This window comes from Bombina bombina, chromosome 1, assembly GCF_027579735.1.
Source record: "Bombina bombina isolate aBomBom1 chromosome 1, aBomBom1.pri, whole genome shotgun sequence".
NCBI classification, from domain to species: Eukaryota; Metazoa; Chordata; class Amphibia; order Anura; family Bombinatoridae; genus Bombina; species Bombina bombina.
This window is the reverse complement of record NC_069499.1, coordinates 342,439,758-342,457,410: the sequence shown is the minus strand read 5'-3', so window position 1 is coordinate 342,457,410 and position 17,653 is coordinate 342,439,758. Positions and strand designations below refer to the sequence as shown.

Sequence of the window (17,653 nt, the reverse complement as noted above, 5' to 3'; positions counted from 1 at the left end):
GCTGACAGTATTCTCATAAAACTTTGGGGCTTGGTTAGGAGTCTTTAAATCAGAGCAATGTTATTTAAAAATAAGCAAAACTGGGGGGCGGAGCGAGCAGCCGAGCATAATGGCCGCTATTCACTGAAGCTCTGAATGCGGGCCGGGTACTAATGCTCTTAAACACGACAAAATGCTCGAATAATAAGCCCACAACAATTTTAAGCTGCATCTAACATCTGGTAGCCGGTCTGGGGACCCGGTGGCCCAGCTTCTTACCGTGTACGCCATCGAAGTGATCTCTCAGGCTTGCGGCCTTTACCGCAGCAAGTAACACCCTTGCAACCTGGACCTAACAGCACACAGCCTGGAGCAAGCAGGATCAGAGGCATTACATGAAGACCGCATGGGAAACTCTCATCGCAGCTCATGACACTCTGAGCTTTTAACGCTGCAGCTTGTGATCTCTCCTGGGACCGGACCACGCTCTGCAACGTCCGGTAAGACATAAGTCCCATACGCTTCATCTCACTCCTCATCTTATCCACAAATTATCAATTGGGGGACACGCTTCTAATTAAACAACCCAGTTGCCATTCTAATACACAGATTGAACCTCTGCATAGTCTCATGCAACCCCAGGCAAAACAAGATTAAAGGTGCATATATGAGGTACGCAATTGCTGTAAACATCTTGTTGCTGCACTACTTTAAGCCCTAACGTGTGGGAAAATTACTTACATATAAGGATTGTTTCCAGTGGGCAATCTCCTCAAATTTAAAGCCACATGGGACAACATTTAACTACTCCAAATTAAAGGACGCATCAGAAGCTATTCCTTTCTCTTATATAAATAAGCCATCCTAACTGGTAGTGCTGTGCTCACTGCTAAATGCGCAGCTCTTAAGGTGACAGAGCAGACAAGATTCCCTTGTGCGCCATCATAGCTCCATATGCGCTGTCTCACCATTATAAACAGCCACAGCTCAATAAAAGTTTTTATATAACTCACTAGACAGGCATTCATGTCAGGAGTACAGTTGAGCCCCAGGCACACAAAAGAAATTATCCCATCCCCAGTGCTAATGGTGTATGTAAACTGTAAGAAATTTATGGCTGAAGACAAATAATTTAAGTGCATATGTTCCCAATATTGTGAATTTAATCATAGTGCGCCTCACACACGTACCCCCGCTCCCTTTCCCGCCATACCACGGTGCGGCGGGTCATACCCCACTTTCCTTTCACCGTGATCGCCCTGTGAGGGTAAAATCCCCAGGGGGTGCAGTGTGTGGCGATACTTCCAGTCAGTTCAGGTGCCCTGACACCACTTCCTGGCACTATGTCACAAAGAAAAAACACTCGCCAAGATAAACCGCAAAAGCTTCCACAAACTAACTAGCCTGCAGTACATGCTTTCTTCAAGCAAACAGATCACCCACCTACGACTAAAACAACAGATCCCCCTTCGGACGTTACAGATGAGGAACAAGACAGTAGTCCACCTATAACCACTGAAGCTGCAACCTCAATCATGGCCCAGGAGGACAACACACCAATAACTTACAAAGCTATTGCAACCTTAATTGAGCAGGTTAAGACATGCATCAAAGATGAATGCGCTGATCTGAAGAAAGAGATCAATGACCTGAGCCACAGGGTAGACACTCTGGAAGAACATGAGTATGTGGTAGCACAAAAACTAGCACACCTTTCAACAAGCCAAACTCAACAAGATCATCATATCACAGAACTTGAAGACAAAATTGACGATTTGGAAAATCGCACCAGAAGGGGAAACCTTCGCTTCAGGGGGATACCAGAGTCGGTATTAAACAATGATATACGAGATTATCTCCAGGCTTTATTTGCGGACATACTAAGAGATAACTCCCCTGAAAATCTAGACATTCCACTAGACAGAGCTCATAGAGCACTACGTCCAAAGCCCCCAGATGACTCCCCTCCAAGAGACATTGTAGTTCATTTCCAAAATTATAGTCAAAAAGAGGAAATATATAATGCTGCCAGGAAAAGACAAATTATACACTTCCAAGACCATCGAATCCAAATCTACCAGGATCTGTCACTCAGAACATTACAGAAGAGGCGGGACTTTCAACCCCTAACATCACATCTCCGCTCACTTCATATCCCGTATAGGTGGGGATTTCCTACTTCAGTGATAGTGATGAAAAACGGGAAGAAGACGGAATGCTCTTCACCATCTGACATTCACAGATTCTGCAACATTTTGAAAATATCATTGCTGGATATAACGAATCATCAACCTTCCCAAAGGCCACAAGATGGTTCAAACGGCTCCAAATCACCTACTCTAAACAGAATAAGAGAAGACAAATATCTTCCACTAACTCAGACACCATGGACTCAGACTCCACCAGATGAGTAAATGTAATGTACTGTTTGTCTTTATATGCCTTTTTTTCTCACTAGGCTCTGATCACCACACATAAGATGCCCATCACATATAGACTAATGTGCTGTAACCACCTAAGGGCACTATATTCTGTTTGTATTGTGCTATGTTTCATATTAAGATAAGTTTTGTTATGTTATATTATGTTATTCACTGAGTTCAATGTGTTATACATGTTCTGATGTTTTACATTTCCCTACAAGCATTGACGCACCGCTTTTGAATTCTAACCACGTCACAAGACAATTTCCCACTTCTGCTACACACTCAACCATACTAATTGACCTAACCATCCCCTTCCTTAGGACCCCAAAACTGAACCTATACATTTGGCTCCCACAGAGAGATCCCTTTTTACATTTTATACAATCTCCTATACATAACCTGGGACTCTATGGAGGTTAAATAGTATCATGATACATTGACTATTTAGGTACCCATGACTTCCCAACTTTTGACTCAATTCCAGTAACTTGGATAGTATGTATATACTTCAACATCTCCGAAAATACACACACTTCAGCTAACTGTATAGGAAATCCACATAACACTTTCCACTAACCCCAACACACCACTAGACAAGACACATTAAAACCGACTTGGCTTTCTGAACCAAGGCAACGTGCAGGGGATATAAGTCCCTCTTTGCCAGAATAATGCCATACCAAATTAGTCTACCTCCACATTACCTTACTTCACATTAATACCCGGCCTGTAACAACGGCTCCCGAGTCCAGAGTTACAAGTTACGAGCTGAGATTCTGCTGTATAATTATTTTTTTTTTCTCTTTTCCCTCAGCGCAAGACTTGTATTTTACATTAATGCTGATTGAATTAATATTGTCATAAACATTGTTACTTGCTCTAACACCGTTTTTAAAGTCATAACCTCTCTCTCTTCCTTTCCCATCCTCACTGACTCCTTCTGAATAACATTCCTACTGATACCCTTCCTTTCCAATACTAACAGCAAGAACCCTCACACTCTTCTACTTAGTGTCCCGTCCGGTCTCCACATACTTAGCAGTAGGATAGCGCTAGGCATTGGACATTATGACGACTCCTATAACACGCCATAAGGAAGAAACTCTACACATAGCCACTCAAAACGTTAAGGGCTTCCTCTCAGCCGAAAAACGCTCTATAGCGTTTCATGATTTTTACAAACGAAAAATTGACATCATTATGGTCCAGGAAACACACTTCAAGAAAAATCGTGAACCTACTTTATCCAAAAGATATTTCGACCAACACTACTGTAGTTCTGGTACGCATGGGAAAAACGGGGTCAGCATCTCATTTAGACGTAGCTTCTCATTCGAACTACTGCCCCTAGTTAACAAGATACTAGACCTAGCTAAGGGGTCCATCATTGCAGGCGGGGATTTTAATTTCCCCATGAATCCAATATTAGACACATCCAGTGGGAAATCCTACCTACGCAATAATACTCTTAACTCTAACTGCGCAGCCTTACGAACTATTAACCTATTTGACACCTGGCGAGTAGTACACACTAATAGGAGGGATTACACCTTTTTCTCGCACCCACAACACACGTATTCCAGGTTAGATTACATTCTGTGTGATCAGGCTCTGCTTTCTGCTCTTGTACACTCTAAAATCACGCACACCTCATGGTCTGACCACAGTATGGTCTCTACAGAATTCAAATGGACTAACAAACCCCATACTACATTTAACTGGAGACTCAACGACCATATACTGACTAGCCAAGAAACAGTCGATGACATTAAAAAACACTCGGACGAATTCTTCGCCCTAAACAAACCTGAGGACACGTCACCCGCGAACAATTGGGAGGCATATAAATGTTTTATAAGGGGGGTTATAATAAAACACACCGCCACACAACGCAAGATTCATAATGCCCAGTTCACTTCCCTGTCTAAAGACTTAGCTACCTGTGAAACTATTCTCAAAGCGGATCCATCCTCTGCGACTAAGCTCACCAAATTGACTGACGCTAGAGAAGCCCTGAATACATTTCTGATCCAAAAAGCTCACATGAGGGCGTTGACCACCAAATCTAAGTTTTTCGTAGAAAGTAACAAAACAGGTCGCTTATTAGCCAGGTCCCTTAGAAAGCAAAGACTCTCCAATTTCATTAGGACAATTCGCCACCCATCTGGTGAGATTACCCACAAAAATGAAGAAATTATCAACTCATTTGTTTCTTACTATAAGAAATTATACAATTTAGTAGACACCTCGCCACAAGACAAGAAAGAGAAATTAGAAACATATTTAACCAACGTCCACACACCCTCTATCACAGAAGATAACAAACAATTCTTGGACTCCCCCATTACCCTGCGAGACATCAATCTAGTTATTAAGTCCCTGCCGAATGGCAAATCCCCAGGCCCAGATGGCCTCACATCCAAATTTGATCAACTCCTACAACAACACATAACCCCCCAGCTTTTGACACTCTTTAATGACATAGATCGGGGTGCTGTCCTGCCTAGCTCCGTCTTAGAAGCAGTAATCACAGTTATCCCTAAGCCGGGCAAAGCTACCGACGTGGTCAGCAACTACAGACCAATCTCACTTATAAATATTGATATGAAAATATATGCCAAAATCTTAGCCAACCGTTTGAATGCGATATTGCCCAGTATAATCCACCCTGATCAGGTGGGCTTCATTAGGGGGAGAGAGGCGAAGGATAACACCACCAGATTACTCCATTCACTGCACCAAGCTCACCTTACCCACTCACCTCTCGCCTTACTTTCGACAGATGCTGAGAAGGCATTTGACAGGGTGGACTGGCAATTTATGTGGTCCGCCCTGTCAAAATTCGGCTTTTCCGAATTCTTAATTTCCAGAATAAAGGCCCTTTATCACAACCCGAGCGCAAAGATTAAAATCAACAATAACATATCCCAGCCTTTCCCCATCTCCAATGGCACACGTCAAGGATGCCCGCTCTCACCTCTATTATTCGCTATTACAGTTGAAATACTAGCACTGCAAATTAGACATTGTCACCATATCCAAGGCCTAAAATTTGGAGACACTACCCAAAAATGCCTTCTGTTTGCAGATGACGTGATTTTCACTTTACAGTCTCCAACCACCTCCCTGCCCGCTCTCATACAAACCTTAGAAGCATACAAGCAGGTCTCCAACTTTTCCATTAATATGGAGAAGTCGGGATTATTGCCGATAAATCTAACCTCCCAAGAAATGCTGTCTATCACACGACAAACAAAGTTCACACTATCAGATAAACTTAAATATCTAGGCTTGATAATCTCTAAAGATATACACACACTCTTTCCAGATAACTTTAACAGCCTCCACAAGAGCGTTAAAACTTCACTAGAGAACTGGCATAGACAGGGACATTTATCATGGCTAGGGCGAATCAACACGTGAAGATGATGATAGTCCCCAGATACTTATATTTGTTTCAAGCCCTTCCTCTATCCTTATCGAAGCCCTTCCTCCAAACTCAACAAAAAATGATTAATTCCTTTATTTGGTCCTATAAGCGTCTGAGAGTAGCTCAACACACCATGTATTTGAGTAAGGAAGATGGAGGCCTCGGTGTCCCCAACCTTACTAATTATTACAAAGCCGCACATTTAGCCAGAGTTGTAGCTTGGAACCATGCCAACCCTTCGAAGTTGTGGATACAGATGGAGAGCCACTTAGCACAGGTTGACCTCATAAGAGACTTACCTTGGATCCCCAAAGAGTCCAGACCTCGTACTATACAAGACAATGACTATATTAAAACCACCCTAGATGTGTGGGATGACATAATCACCCACACAAAAGGAGTTTCTACCATGTTTTCTCCCCTGACTCCCCTCCTTCGGAATCACCTCTTTTTCAAGCACAACCTTTTCACTCATAACCCAGCTAATAAGCTCCTTAGGTCCCTACCAATTTACTTAGTGACCAACACCTCAGGAGTTAAAGACAGACTTACCCTTAATGAAGAACTAGGTCCACCATTTCACTGCTGGTACTCCTACCTACAGATCAGACATGCGATTAACCACTGCCCGCACAAAGAAATGATACTTAGACCCCTAACCACTTTCGAGCAGTTATGTATCAACTCGAATATAAATAGAGCACATCTTTCCCTGGCTTACAAAATTCTCAGGGGTTCTTTCCCTGAAAAACGACCTACATATCTGACAAAGTGGGCAGATGAATTCCAAAGTGATCTAGACACTGAAACCTGGAGGCAATGCTTCCGTCACACACACTCTACCTCTCTATCCTTGACTATATCTGAACTGAATTACAAAATACTAGCTCGTTGGTATCTAACCCCTCAGCGCCTGAGGATCATATACCCTACCGCCTCTTCCAGCTGCTGGAGGAGATGCGGGGAGGAGGGTACCCTTACCCACATATGGTGGTCTTGTCCTCACCTACATACTTTTTGGAGCCAAGTAGAAAGACACATAGCCAATGTTCTGGGTGTAGTTATCAAACTTTCCCCTCCAACCATACTTCTCAATCTCATCCCCAAACTCGCTTGTGTCTATCGCAGGAAACTACTTCTTTTAATGCTTTCCTGTGCTAAACGCTCGGAAATGGAAGACATGTCCAATGGAAACTTGAAGTAAGCCACGTCCTTACGTTAGAAAAGATGCATTACTGTTATCTAGGTAAACAAGACATGATCTCCAACATTCAATTTATATGGGAGCAGGGATCCTACGACGATCACACTTAAACAGTTTACTCGACATCTTGTACTTGTAGCTTTAAACACTACACCTCTATCCCTTTCCGAGACTATAGAGGCGATGGACCGGATGGGACACTATTTCCCCTTCTATTCCCCCTTCTAAACCGTATCACCCTAACCCTTGACTCATTTCCCCCACTAAACCCTTCTATATCTTCTAATGTCATGTTATGACTCATTTTCACTTCTAAATAATCTTGAAAATACTTATGGAAATTGGATTAATCATTAACGATGACTGTCTCTATAGTGAATTGCTGTTATGCTATTGCTAAATAACTGAAACTATATCACTTGTTCATTTTCAATGTACCGATTTTCAATAAAAATCATTCAAACAAAAATAAGCAAAACTATACATTGTTTAAAAAAAAAACTTTATGGGCTATATAAATAGATCATCTACAAAACATTTATGCAAAGAAAAAATGAGTGTATAATGTCCCTTTAAAGCCTTTGTAAGCTATATGTCCACATCAGTCCATATATCAGACCCATGAAACTTCCTCTCCTGTTATGTATATGCTCATATCAGACCTCAGATCAGACACCACTGCCCAGAGACCCAGTTCATTTTCCTTCTATAGTAAAAGCAGATCAGATACAACCAGTTTACTTTTTTTTTACTTTAATTTTACAGGACACATATATAGAATATGGAAATGTTCTTTTAAATACTTGACACCTGGCAAACCTAACAACCAGTAAAAATCTTACTTTGAGTTTCTTTTTTCTAGAGAAGGGCCTCGGTGGCAAACATTACGCTCTATACTCAACAAGCGGATGCTCAAGCCAGCTGAGGCTGTGCTTTACACCGGGGTGGTGAACGAAGTGGTGACAGACTTCATCATGCGATTGGATGAAATGCGAAAAGAAACCCCTTCTGGAGATATGGTGAATGACCTTGCCAATGTCCTGTATAGATTTTCCTTTGAAGGTACATGGATAACTATCAGTGCAATGCACTATATTTTATACAGCTAAAATATATTGTATTTTACATACAATGTGTCTGTTAAACTAGATTTAAGAAGAAAAATAGCTTACCCAATCTCAGTGGGTAAAAAGCTGTCTATGTCATGAGCCTAAACCAGTGATTCTCAGCAAGAATGATGATACACCTGGGGTGTTAAATAAACCATCCAACAATGTCATAAAGATTCAATGCTGAAAGAAAAAACTAGATGAGAGTCTCAGTAAATAATATGTAGAAGGTGCATGCTTCTGTAACCGTAAAATTAATGGGTTAAATCCTGGGCTGTACTGTGATTTCATTGCCTATGACAGCACAGTGCTACTTTGTTACAGTCTTGATTGAAACTAAGCTTGGTAACATTTAGGTTAGTATTAGGGCAATGGTTGAGCACTATTTAAACATGTTAATTTTCAAGTTAAATATGTTTATTTTGAAGCCATCTGGAATAGCTGCTGGGCCTAAAGAACTGAATGCTCTCTGGCTAATAACCAAAATTCCCATTTCTTTATTGGTGGACACATTTTTTTTTTTTGCGAGGTTTTTATACTTTTTTTTTAACTGGAATATCTATTTTACAAAAATGTAGTACATTTTAAAATACACTTCTTTTAGATGAAACAAAGAAAAAAAAATATGTGTGCCGCTTTAATAGGGGTAACACTGGGAACATGTAACTTACCCATTACATGGTGACTGATGATATATCAAAATATAAACCAAAAAAATTAATCATGTTTTATAACTTTGTGTTATTTTTATATATATATTGTGTGTGTGTGTATATATATATATATATATATATATATATATATACAGTATTCCACAAAATTGAGTACACCCCCTCAAAATTTTGTAAATACTTTATTATATCTTTTCATGTGACAACACTGAAGAAATTAAACTTTGCTACAAAATAAAATAGTGAGTGTACAGCCTGTATAACAGTGTAAATTTGCTGTCCCCTCAAAATAACTCAACACACAGCCATTCATTTCTACACCATTGGCAACAAAAGTGAGCACACCCCTAAGTGGAAATGTCCAAATTGGGCCCAATTAGCCATTTACCCTCCCCGGTGTCATGTGACTCGCTAGTGTTACAAGGTCTCAGGTGTGAATAGGGAGCAGGTGTGTTAAATTTGGTGTTATCGCTCTCACACTCTCTCATACTGGTCACTGAAAGTTCAACATGGCACCTCATGGCAAAGCAATCTCTGAGGATCTGAAAAAAAGAATTGTTCCTCTACATAAAGATGGCCTAGGCTATAAGAAGATTGCCAAGACCCTGAAACTGAGCTACAGCATGGTGGGCAAGACCATACAGCGGTTTCACAGGACAGGTTCCACTCAGAACGGGCCTCACCATGGTCTACCAAAGAAGTTGAGTGCACATGCTCAGCGCCATATCCAGAGATTGTCTTTGGGAAATAGACATATGAATGCTGCCAGCATTGCTGCAGAGGTTGAAGGGGTGGGGGGTTAGCCTGTCAGTGCTCAGACCATATGCCGCACTGCATCAAATTGGTCTGCATAGCTGTCGTCTCAGAAGAAAGCCTCTTCTAAAGTTGATGCACAAGAAAGCCTGCAAAGAGTTTGCTGAAGACAAGCAGACTAAGGACATGGATTATTGGAACCATGTCCTGTGGTCCGATGAGACCAAGATAAACTTATTTGTTTCAGATGGTGTCAAGCATGTGTGGCGGCAGCCAGGTGAGGAGTACAAAGACAAGTGTGTCTTGCCTACAGTCAAGCATGGTGGTGGGAGTGTCATGGTCTGGGCCTGCATGAGTGCTGTCGGCACTGGAGAGCTACAGTTCATTGAGGGAACCATGAATGCCAACATGTACTGTGACATTCTGAGTAGAGAATGATCCGCTCCCTTCAGATGTTGGGTTTCAGGGCAGTATTTCATGATAACGACCCCAAACACACCTCCAAGACAACTACTGCGTTGCTAAAGAAGCTGAGGGTAAAGGTGATGGACTGGCCAAGCATGTCTCCAGGACCTAAACCCTATTGAGCATCTGTGGGGCATCCTCAAACGAAAGGTGGGGGAGCACAAGGTCTCTAACATCCACCAGCTCCATGATGTCGTCAGTGAGGAGTGGAAGAAGACTCCATTGGCAACCTGTGAAGCTCTGGTGAACTCCATGCCCAAGAGGGTTAAGGCAGTGCTGGAAAATAATGGTGGCCTGGCCACACAAATTATTTACACTTTGGGCCCAATTTGGATATTTCCACTTAGGGGTGTACTCACTTTTGTTGCCAACGGTTTAGACATTAATGGGTGTGTTGAGTTATTTTGAGGGGACAGCAAATTTACACTGTTATACAGGCTGTACACTCACTACTTTACATTGTAGCAAAGTGTGATTTCTTTAGTGTTGTCACATTAAAAGATATAATAAAATATTTACAAAAAAATGTGAAGGGTGTACTCACTTTTGTGGGATACTGTATATATATATATATATATATATATATCATATATATATATCATATATATATATATAATATATATATATATATATATATATATATATATATATATATATATATATATTGTATTTTTTTAAGTGCCAGTGGCAGTTCCAAAAACCTTTTTATGGGGGCAAACACTCCTGGGTATAGTCATGAGTGTTCCACGGTTGGGGACAGGGTGGTTGGAGAAGTAGTTAGGGGAGGTAAATCACTGGTGTTCTGAGGGCTGAGCCATGTGGTCTGGAGGGGTGTAGTTAGACTATTATGGAATGTGGCCTGCCTAAAAGGACAAGAGCAGTTAGTAGTAATTTTTACCCTTTTTTACCCTCCTTCTCAGTCCCTCCAATGGAGGTGCAAAATAGAAAATTGTGGGAGCACCGCTTGTCCATCCCTAGAACCTTCGCTGATCAATGCTAGTAGAACCTGACATCATCTTCTACATTACCATTAGTATAAAACAGGAAAGGAAAGAAGAGCACCACCTGGACTTAAGGTGATAATTTATTGACAATAAAAACAATACTACCACATCAGGTAGTAAATCTGTGCCACTCTTTGCTGCTCTTTACTCCGGAACTCAGTTTTTAGGTACTCCTCTTATATGGGTGAATCCACCATATTGTGTGCTTCAGATTGGTTCCCAGAATAAAGAAGAGAGCCGAGAAAAACAGAGCCCAAGTCGGCGTGTGCTTTGGAAAGGTGCCGTTATTCTGAACCGCTGTAAGTCTCAAGTATTCTATGAGTTGTATCAAGATTTGATACAACCCATAGAAGAGCTGCACCATACACCAACATACAGCAAGATTGACATTTATATGCAAAAAAAAACTTGGAACAAGAGGTTTAATTGTCGAAATTTAAAGGGACAGTATACACCAATTTTTATATAACTGCATGTGATAGTCACTGCTATAAAGAATAATATGCACAGATACTGATATTAAAATACAGTAGGAAACCATTTGAAAACTTACTTAGAAGCATCCAGTTTAGCTTTGTTTAAAAGGTTACTGGAACACCCACTGCAAGTGAGAAATATCAGACACTCCCCCATCCCCCTTCCTTTGCATATGAAAAGACCCTTTATACAAACAGAAGCAAGCTGGAGTAGGTATACGTCGTTATTCTCCTGAAACTTTGGGGCTTGGTTAGGAGTCTAAAAATCAGAGCAATGTTATTTAAAAATAAGCAAAACTTTCCATTAAAAAAAAAACAAAAAGCTGTATAGGCTGTATAAATGGATCATCTACAAAATATTTATGCAAAGAAAAATCTAGTGTATAATGTCCCTTTAAGGCTATTTTCCTAGTGGTGACTCACTATTGTATCCTACAGAATAGTGTTTCAGAATATACTGCAAGGTAACTCCTCAGCTGACTCAGGTCTCAATAGTTGTGGGATCTCATTGACTTTATTTCACACATTAGGAAACCTATCACATTTGGCCCAGATTTAAAGAAGCAAGGAAACTTATTTTAGAAAGTATTAGTATTTTATTAATTGTTTTCTCTTGAATTCGTGAATGGTGCTAATTTTTAGAAATGTGCATTTATTTTCGTTTGAATACACTTTCGTCACAAAAATTGGATTTTCGTTTTCGTAAACGAAAACATATCTATCCGAATTTATGCACCAGCAAAATTGATAGAAAATGCCAAAATTTGTCAGTATTTATTTGTTTCCTTTAAATTACTTTTAAAGGGTTAATACTTGCCTTAACACATTCTGGAGAGCACGCTAACCTGATAATCTTCTTGCCAGGTCCCTGGCTGCACTAACAGGTCCTGGGAGCCAAACGTGCTAAGCCTCCTGTTAGCGCGGCCAGGTATCGGGCCAGAGTATGTTAGGGTAAGTGATATAGCTACATGTGAACGTTTCACCTGTAGCTTTGAAACATTTACATTCATACCTTTAAATTCAGATTTTAATAAAATTTTACCGAAATAGTGCAGCCAGTCAATATTCAAGGGAACTGAACTTCCTCAAATATTCGGAACACAAATTTAATCCGAAACAAAAAAATTTTGGCTGCACATGTCTTCTAATTTTCAGTCAAAATGACAACAGATGTGAGTTCAATTAAAAGGTACATGGATCAAGATATTTTGTTTAACAAAGTTTCCAAAATGTTTTAATCTATTATCTTTACAGGGAGTGCAGAATTATTAGGCAAATGAGTATTTTGACCACATCATCCTCTTTATGCATGTTGTCTTACTCCAAGCTGTATAGGCTCGAAAGCCTACTACCAATTAAGCATATTAGGTGATGTGCATCTCTGTAATGAGAAGGGGTGTGGTCTAATGACATCAACACCCTATATCAGGTGTGCATAATTATTAGGCAACTTCCTTTCCTTTGGCAAAATGGGTCAAAAGAAGGACTTGACAGGCTCAGAAAAGTCAAAAATAGTGAGATATCTTGCAGAGGGATGCAGCACTCTTAAAATTGCAAAGCTTCTGAAGCGTGATCATCGAACAATCAAGCGTTTCATTCAAAATAGTCAACAGGGTCGCAAGAAGCATGTGGAAAAACCAAGGCGCAAAATAACTGCCCATTAACTGAGAAAAGTCAAGCGTGCAGCTGCCAAGATGCCACTTGCCACCAGTTTGGCCATATTTCAGAGCTGCAACATCACTGGAGTGCCCAAAAGCACAAGGTGTGCAATACTCAGAGACATGGCCAAGGTAAGAAAGGCTGAAAGACGACCACCACTGAACAAGACACACAAGCTGAAACGTCAAGACTGGGCCAAGAAATATCTCAAGACTGATTTTTCTAAGGTTTTATGGACTGATGAAATGAGAGTGAGTCTTGATGGGCCAGATGGATGGGCCCGTGGCTGGATTGGTAAAGGGCAGAGAGCTCCAGTCCGACTCAGACGCCAGCAAGGTGGAGGTGGAGTACTGGTTTGGGCTGGTATCATCAAAGATGAGCTTGTGGGGCCTTTTCGGGTTGAGGATGGAGTCAAGCTCAACTCCCAGTCCTACTGCCAGTTTCTGGAAGACACCTTCTTCAAGCAGTGGTACAGGAAGAAGTCTGCATCCTTCAAGAAAAACATGATTTTCATGCAGGGCAATGCTCCATCACACGCGTCCAAGTACTCCACAGCGTGGCTGGCAAGAAAGGGTATAAAAGAAGAAAATCTAATGACATGGCCTCCTTGTTCACCTGATCTGAACCCCATTGAGAACCTGTGGTCCATCATCAAATGTGGGATTTACAAGGAGGGAAAACAGTACACCTCTCTGAACAGTGTCTGGGAGGCTGTGGTTGCTGCTGCACGCAATGTTGATGGTGAACAGATCAAAACACTGACAGAATACATGGAAGGCAGGCTTTTGAGTGTCCTTGCAAAGAAAGGTGGCTATATTGGTCACTGATTTGTTTTTGTTTTGTTTTTGAATGTCAGAAATGTATATTTGTGAATGTTGAGATGTTATATTGGTTTCACTGGTAAAAATAAATAATTGAAATGGGTATATATTTGTTTTTTGTTAAGTTGCCTAATAATTATGCACAGTAATAGTTACCTGCACACACAGATATCCCCCTAAAATAGCTATAACTAAAAACAAACTAAAAACTACTTCCAAAACTATTCAGCTTTGATATTAATGAGTTTTTTGGGTTCATTGAGAACATGGTTGTTGTTCAATAATAAAATTAATCCTCAAAAATACAACTTGCCTAATAATTCTGCACTCCCTGTAGTTAAAAATGTGTTCCGCCTATTACTACTGCCAGTGTCAAAGTTAAATAAAAACAATAGATTATAATCATGGATGTGTTCTGTGTATGAACACGTCAGTTTCTGCTTACGCTTCTAGACCAGCACTGCTGGCATTCAGAACTAGAGTTAACCAATATACTGGAAACGTTTGCTGGGGTCAGTTATCGTTTCTTATTTGTATTTTGTCCATTTGAAAACTTTAAACATTAGGGGCCTGATGATAAAAGGATTGTAAGGTCCACAAGAAATGCTTATTTCAGTCTTGCAAGTCTCACAATCCGTCTGCAATGTGTAATGTTATAAAAAAAAGTGGGCTGACTCATTGTCCAGATGGGTGGCAATGTTACTTCAATAGGAAAGTATAGGGATCGCTGTCTTTTCAACAACCACCAACATTGCCAGTAAATATGTATCTCAGCAGTGTAGAGGGATTGTGTACCAAATGATTTATTAAAATAGAACATGTACAGTACAGTGTAATTGCAATATAATAAATAAACCAAAGTAAATTCACGCTGCACTGAACAGGTTTACTTCTAGTATTGTGGGCGCACTATAGAAAACATTTTATTAATATATAACACATTTGGTACAGTGCGATCGCAATATTAAAACTAAACACATTCAGTAGAATGTAAACTTATAATGGTAATACATATACAATTTTAAAAAGCTGTATATTTTTTAAAAAAACGCACTGTTTGAATGAAAAAGATGTGCCTATTGTCTTCTATGGGATATTAATATTCTAAACATAAAATCTTGTTCCTAAAAAGAAAATAGCATTCCAAAAGTTAAGAACACGTTTATTTATATAAGAACTTACTTTAAATACATAACATATTATTTTACAGTATAATACATACATATAACACAGTATATACCCATTTACAATATACCCACAATCCCCCAGCTCACATAGGTTTATTATTCAGGTCTAAGTTTCATTATTTTTTTATTTATTTTTTTTTAAAATAATTTTTATTGAGATTGTTAAGTAACAATACAGACAAACCATTCTTCAAAAAGGCATACACAATTCAAAAAAGAGAAAGAAAATTAGTCGTAATGGTAAGATATACAATCATCGCTGTTACATCACAGATACATTCAAATAAGCAAAAGATAAATCTCACATTTTTCAGTTTTGTTATCTCAACAGCTATAAATATGGACATTGTATCCTCTAGAAACGTAGTATATAGGGAAACTCCAATGAACAGCAAGAGACACAAGAGTATTGGGAGACATGTAAATATAATTATCTACCATCAGACTAACCATTTTATATACCAATATACAAGATATATAAGTAGATATCTTTACAGCACATACAGTAATTGAGTAAACATAGGGGGAAAAGTGCGGTATGTAACGAGAGAAACCGCAAAAGTAACTTCTGGAAAACACCAGAGAGACTTAGGATTTTCATGGAAAGGGGAGGAGAGGGAAGGGGGGGGGCTGAGGCAAACCTAGCAGCAAGGCAATAGCTCTCCTGTGAATTCTAGATGCAGAGGGGTCTTTACTTAGCAATCTGTGATACAACTAGACATGCAACAGAACCATTAGGCATGAAAACAGTCAGCCCTCCTCCAAACAACCACCATCCGAAGTACAAAAAGCTGACAGCATACGCTAATGTTGGTGAGTATTAAGTGGAAGCAGTTAATATAATGTGTGGAAGCATCTAAGAGTGCATAGGACATATGTGTGTTGAAGGTAACGCCACCTAGTGGATAGACGGACAGCCCAGAATAGGAATAATCAAAAAATGCAGCGTGGCGCTGTACCTGCCTCTATAAAAGGGTTACTATAGTATGGTCTTTGTTGACATGAAGTAAAGTTTGTTCGCATCCCAACTGCCGTGAGAAGAGCCATGTTTCTCCTGCTAACATATTTAAATCCTGTTGACCAGGTATGGGCCCTATACCCGGCACAGGCATGTAATAACAGTAAGAAGAGTTCTACGACTAAAGAAAAAGAATATACAGCACATTTTGTCTCGATTGCAACATGGCAGTTGCAAATAGGTCCAATCGACAAACCTCAACTCAAACTCGTCTGTATTTCTGGTACTAAGGCATTGCAACCAAGGTAGTGCACACTCACACTGCAGAACACAAATATCTAGCAGGATATAATATAACCTGACAAAGGGAGTAGGGCAGTACAACAGTCTTATAAATATGCAGAACCTTATTAAACAGAAGTATGATACTTGAAAGTCTATTTAAAAGTAAGCAGATTGGGTGCTGAGCTTAGTAGACCCAAATATGAATGCTTATGTTAAAGGAAAATTAGATTACACGTTTGCAAAATAGAGCTGTAGTAATAACATGGCCTTACATGCAATATGGCTGGGACATTCCAGGTTAAATACAGTACATATTTTAGACCAAGTTTCTCATACATGGAAAAAGGGAGGACGATAGAGTAGAACCCTAAATGTGAGCTTACATGCTTAAGGGTGAATTTAGATCATTAGGTAGATGTCATGGTAAGATGCATGCACCCCAATAGAATCATGGAACTGCTCGTGTAAGACTCAGGCCATAAATATTTATAAGAGCATACACCCAACATCTATCAACCGTATTCCCCCATATATATATAGATATATCATGCAAACAGGATTAGTGGGATGTGACACAAAAGTATATAGTGGATTTAGGGAACTCCAATCGAGCACATATATCTTAAATTGGTAAATATTGCAGAGCAGCATCAGTACATTCAGTTTGAACACTCCTCCCATCACCGTACAAACACATGAGACAGTTTAAACAATATAGTATCCGTATAAACATAAAAAGTCCTATACTAGAAATTCAAAAATAAGTCTGTTGTGTACACTAGCACTGCACCTGATGTGTTATAATAGGATTAGGCATTCCAAGAGGATGATGGCTGAAGATAGAACCTGAAAAGGAATGCCAACATAGATGATTCATCAACCTATCCCTGATCTAATGTCACATAGTATAATGTCCATCAGTTGCCAAGGCGAAGGAACCAGTTGTCCTGCAAGCCAATTCCCAGTCCCAAGACAGTAACGACAGCTGGCACTGGGTCCCCCCAGCATCAGTCTCTCCAGCCGTGGAGAAGAGCCTACCAGAGCCTCCAGAAAGATTCCCTCTCTCTCCGTCCCTCCAAAAGCCTCACTACGAAATGGCAAAAGCTGATCTCCTTCCTTAAGCAGCTGTCTTCCGTAGCTTCGATATAAAGATGTAGCAAAGTCATCGGCTGGGGGAACCCTCTCAAATACCTTTATAAGTGCTGGCTTGAGTCGCAAAAAGGAGG

The 17,653-nt window shown here is 40.1% G+C and overlaps 1 protein-coding gene across 1 annotated transcript in view; it reads left to right on the top strand.

Moving 5' to 3' along the window:
* The window catches only part of LOC128645281 (sterol 26-hydroxylase, mitochondrial), a 216,510-nt gene that overhangs the window by 104,537 nt on the left and 94,320 nt on the right, over nt 1-17,653 (top strand). The window contains exon 3 of the mRNA XM_053698143.1: nt 7,902-8,101. Within this exon, the coding sequence (XP_053554118.1) occupies nt 7,902-8,101 (200 nt within the window). The remainder of the gene's footprint in view (nt 1-7,901; nt 8,102-17,653) is intronic.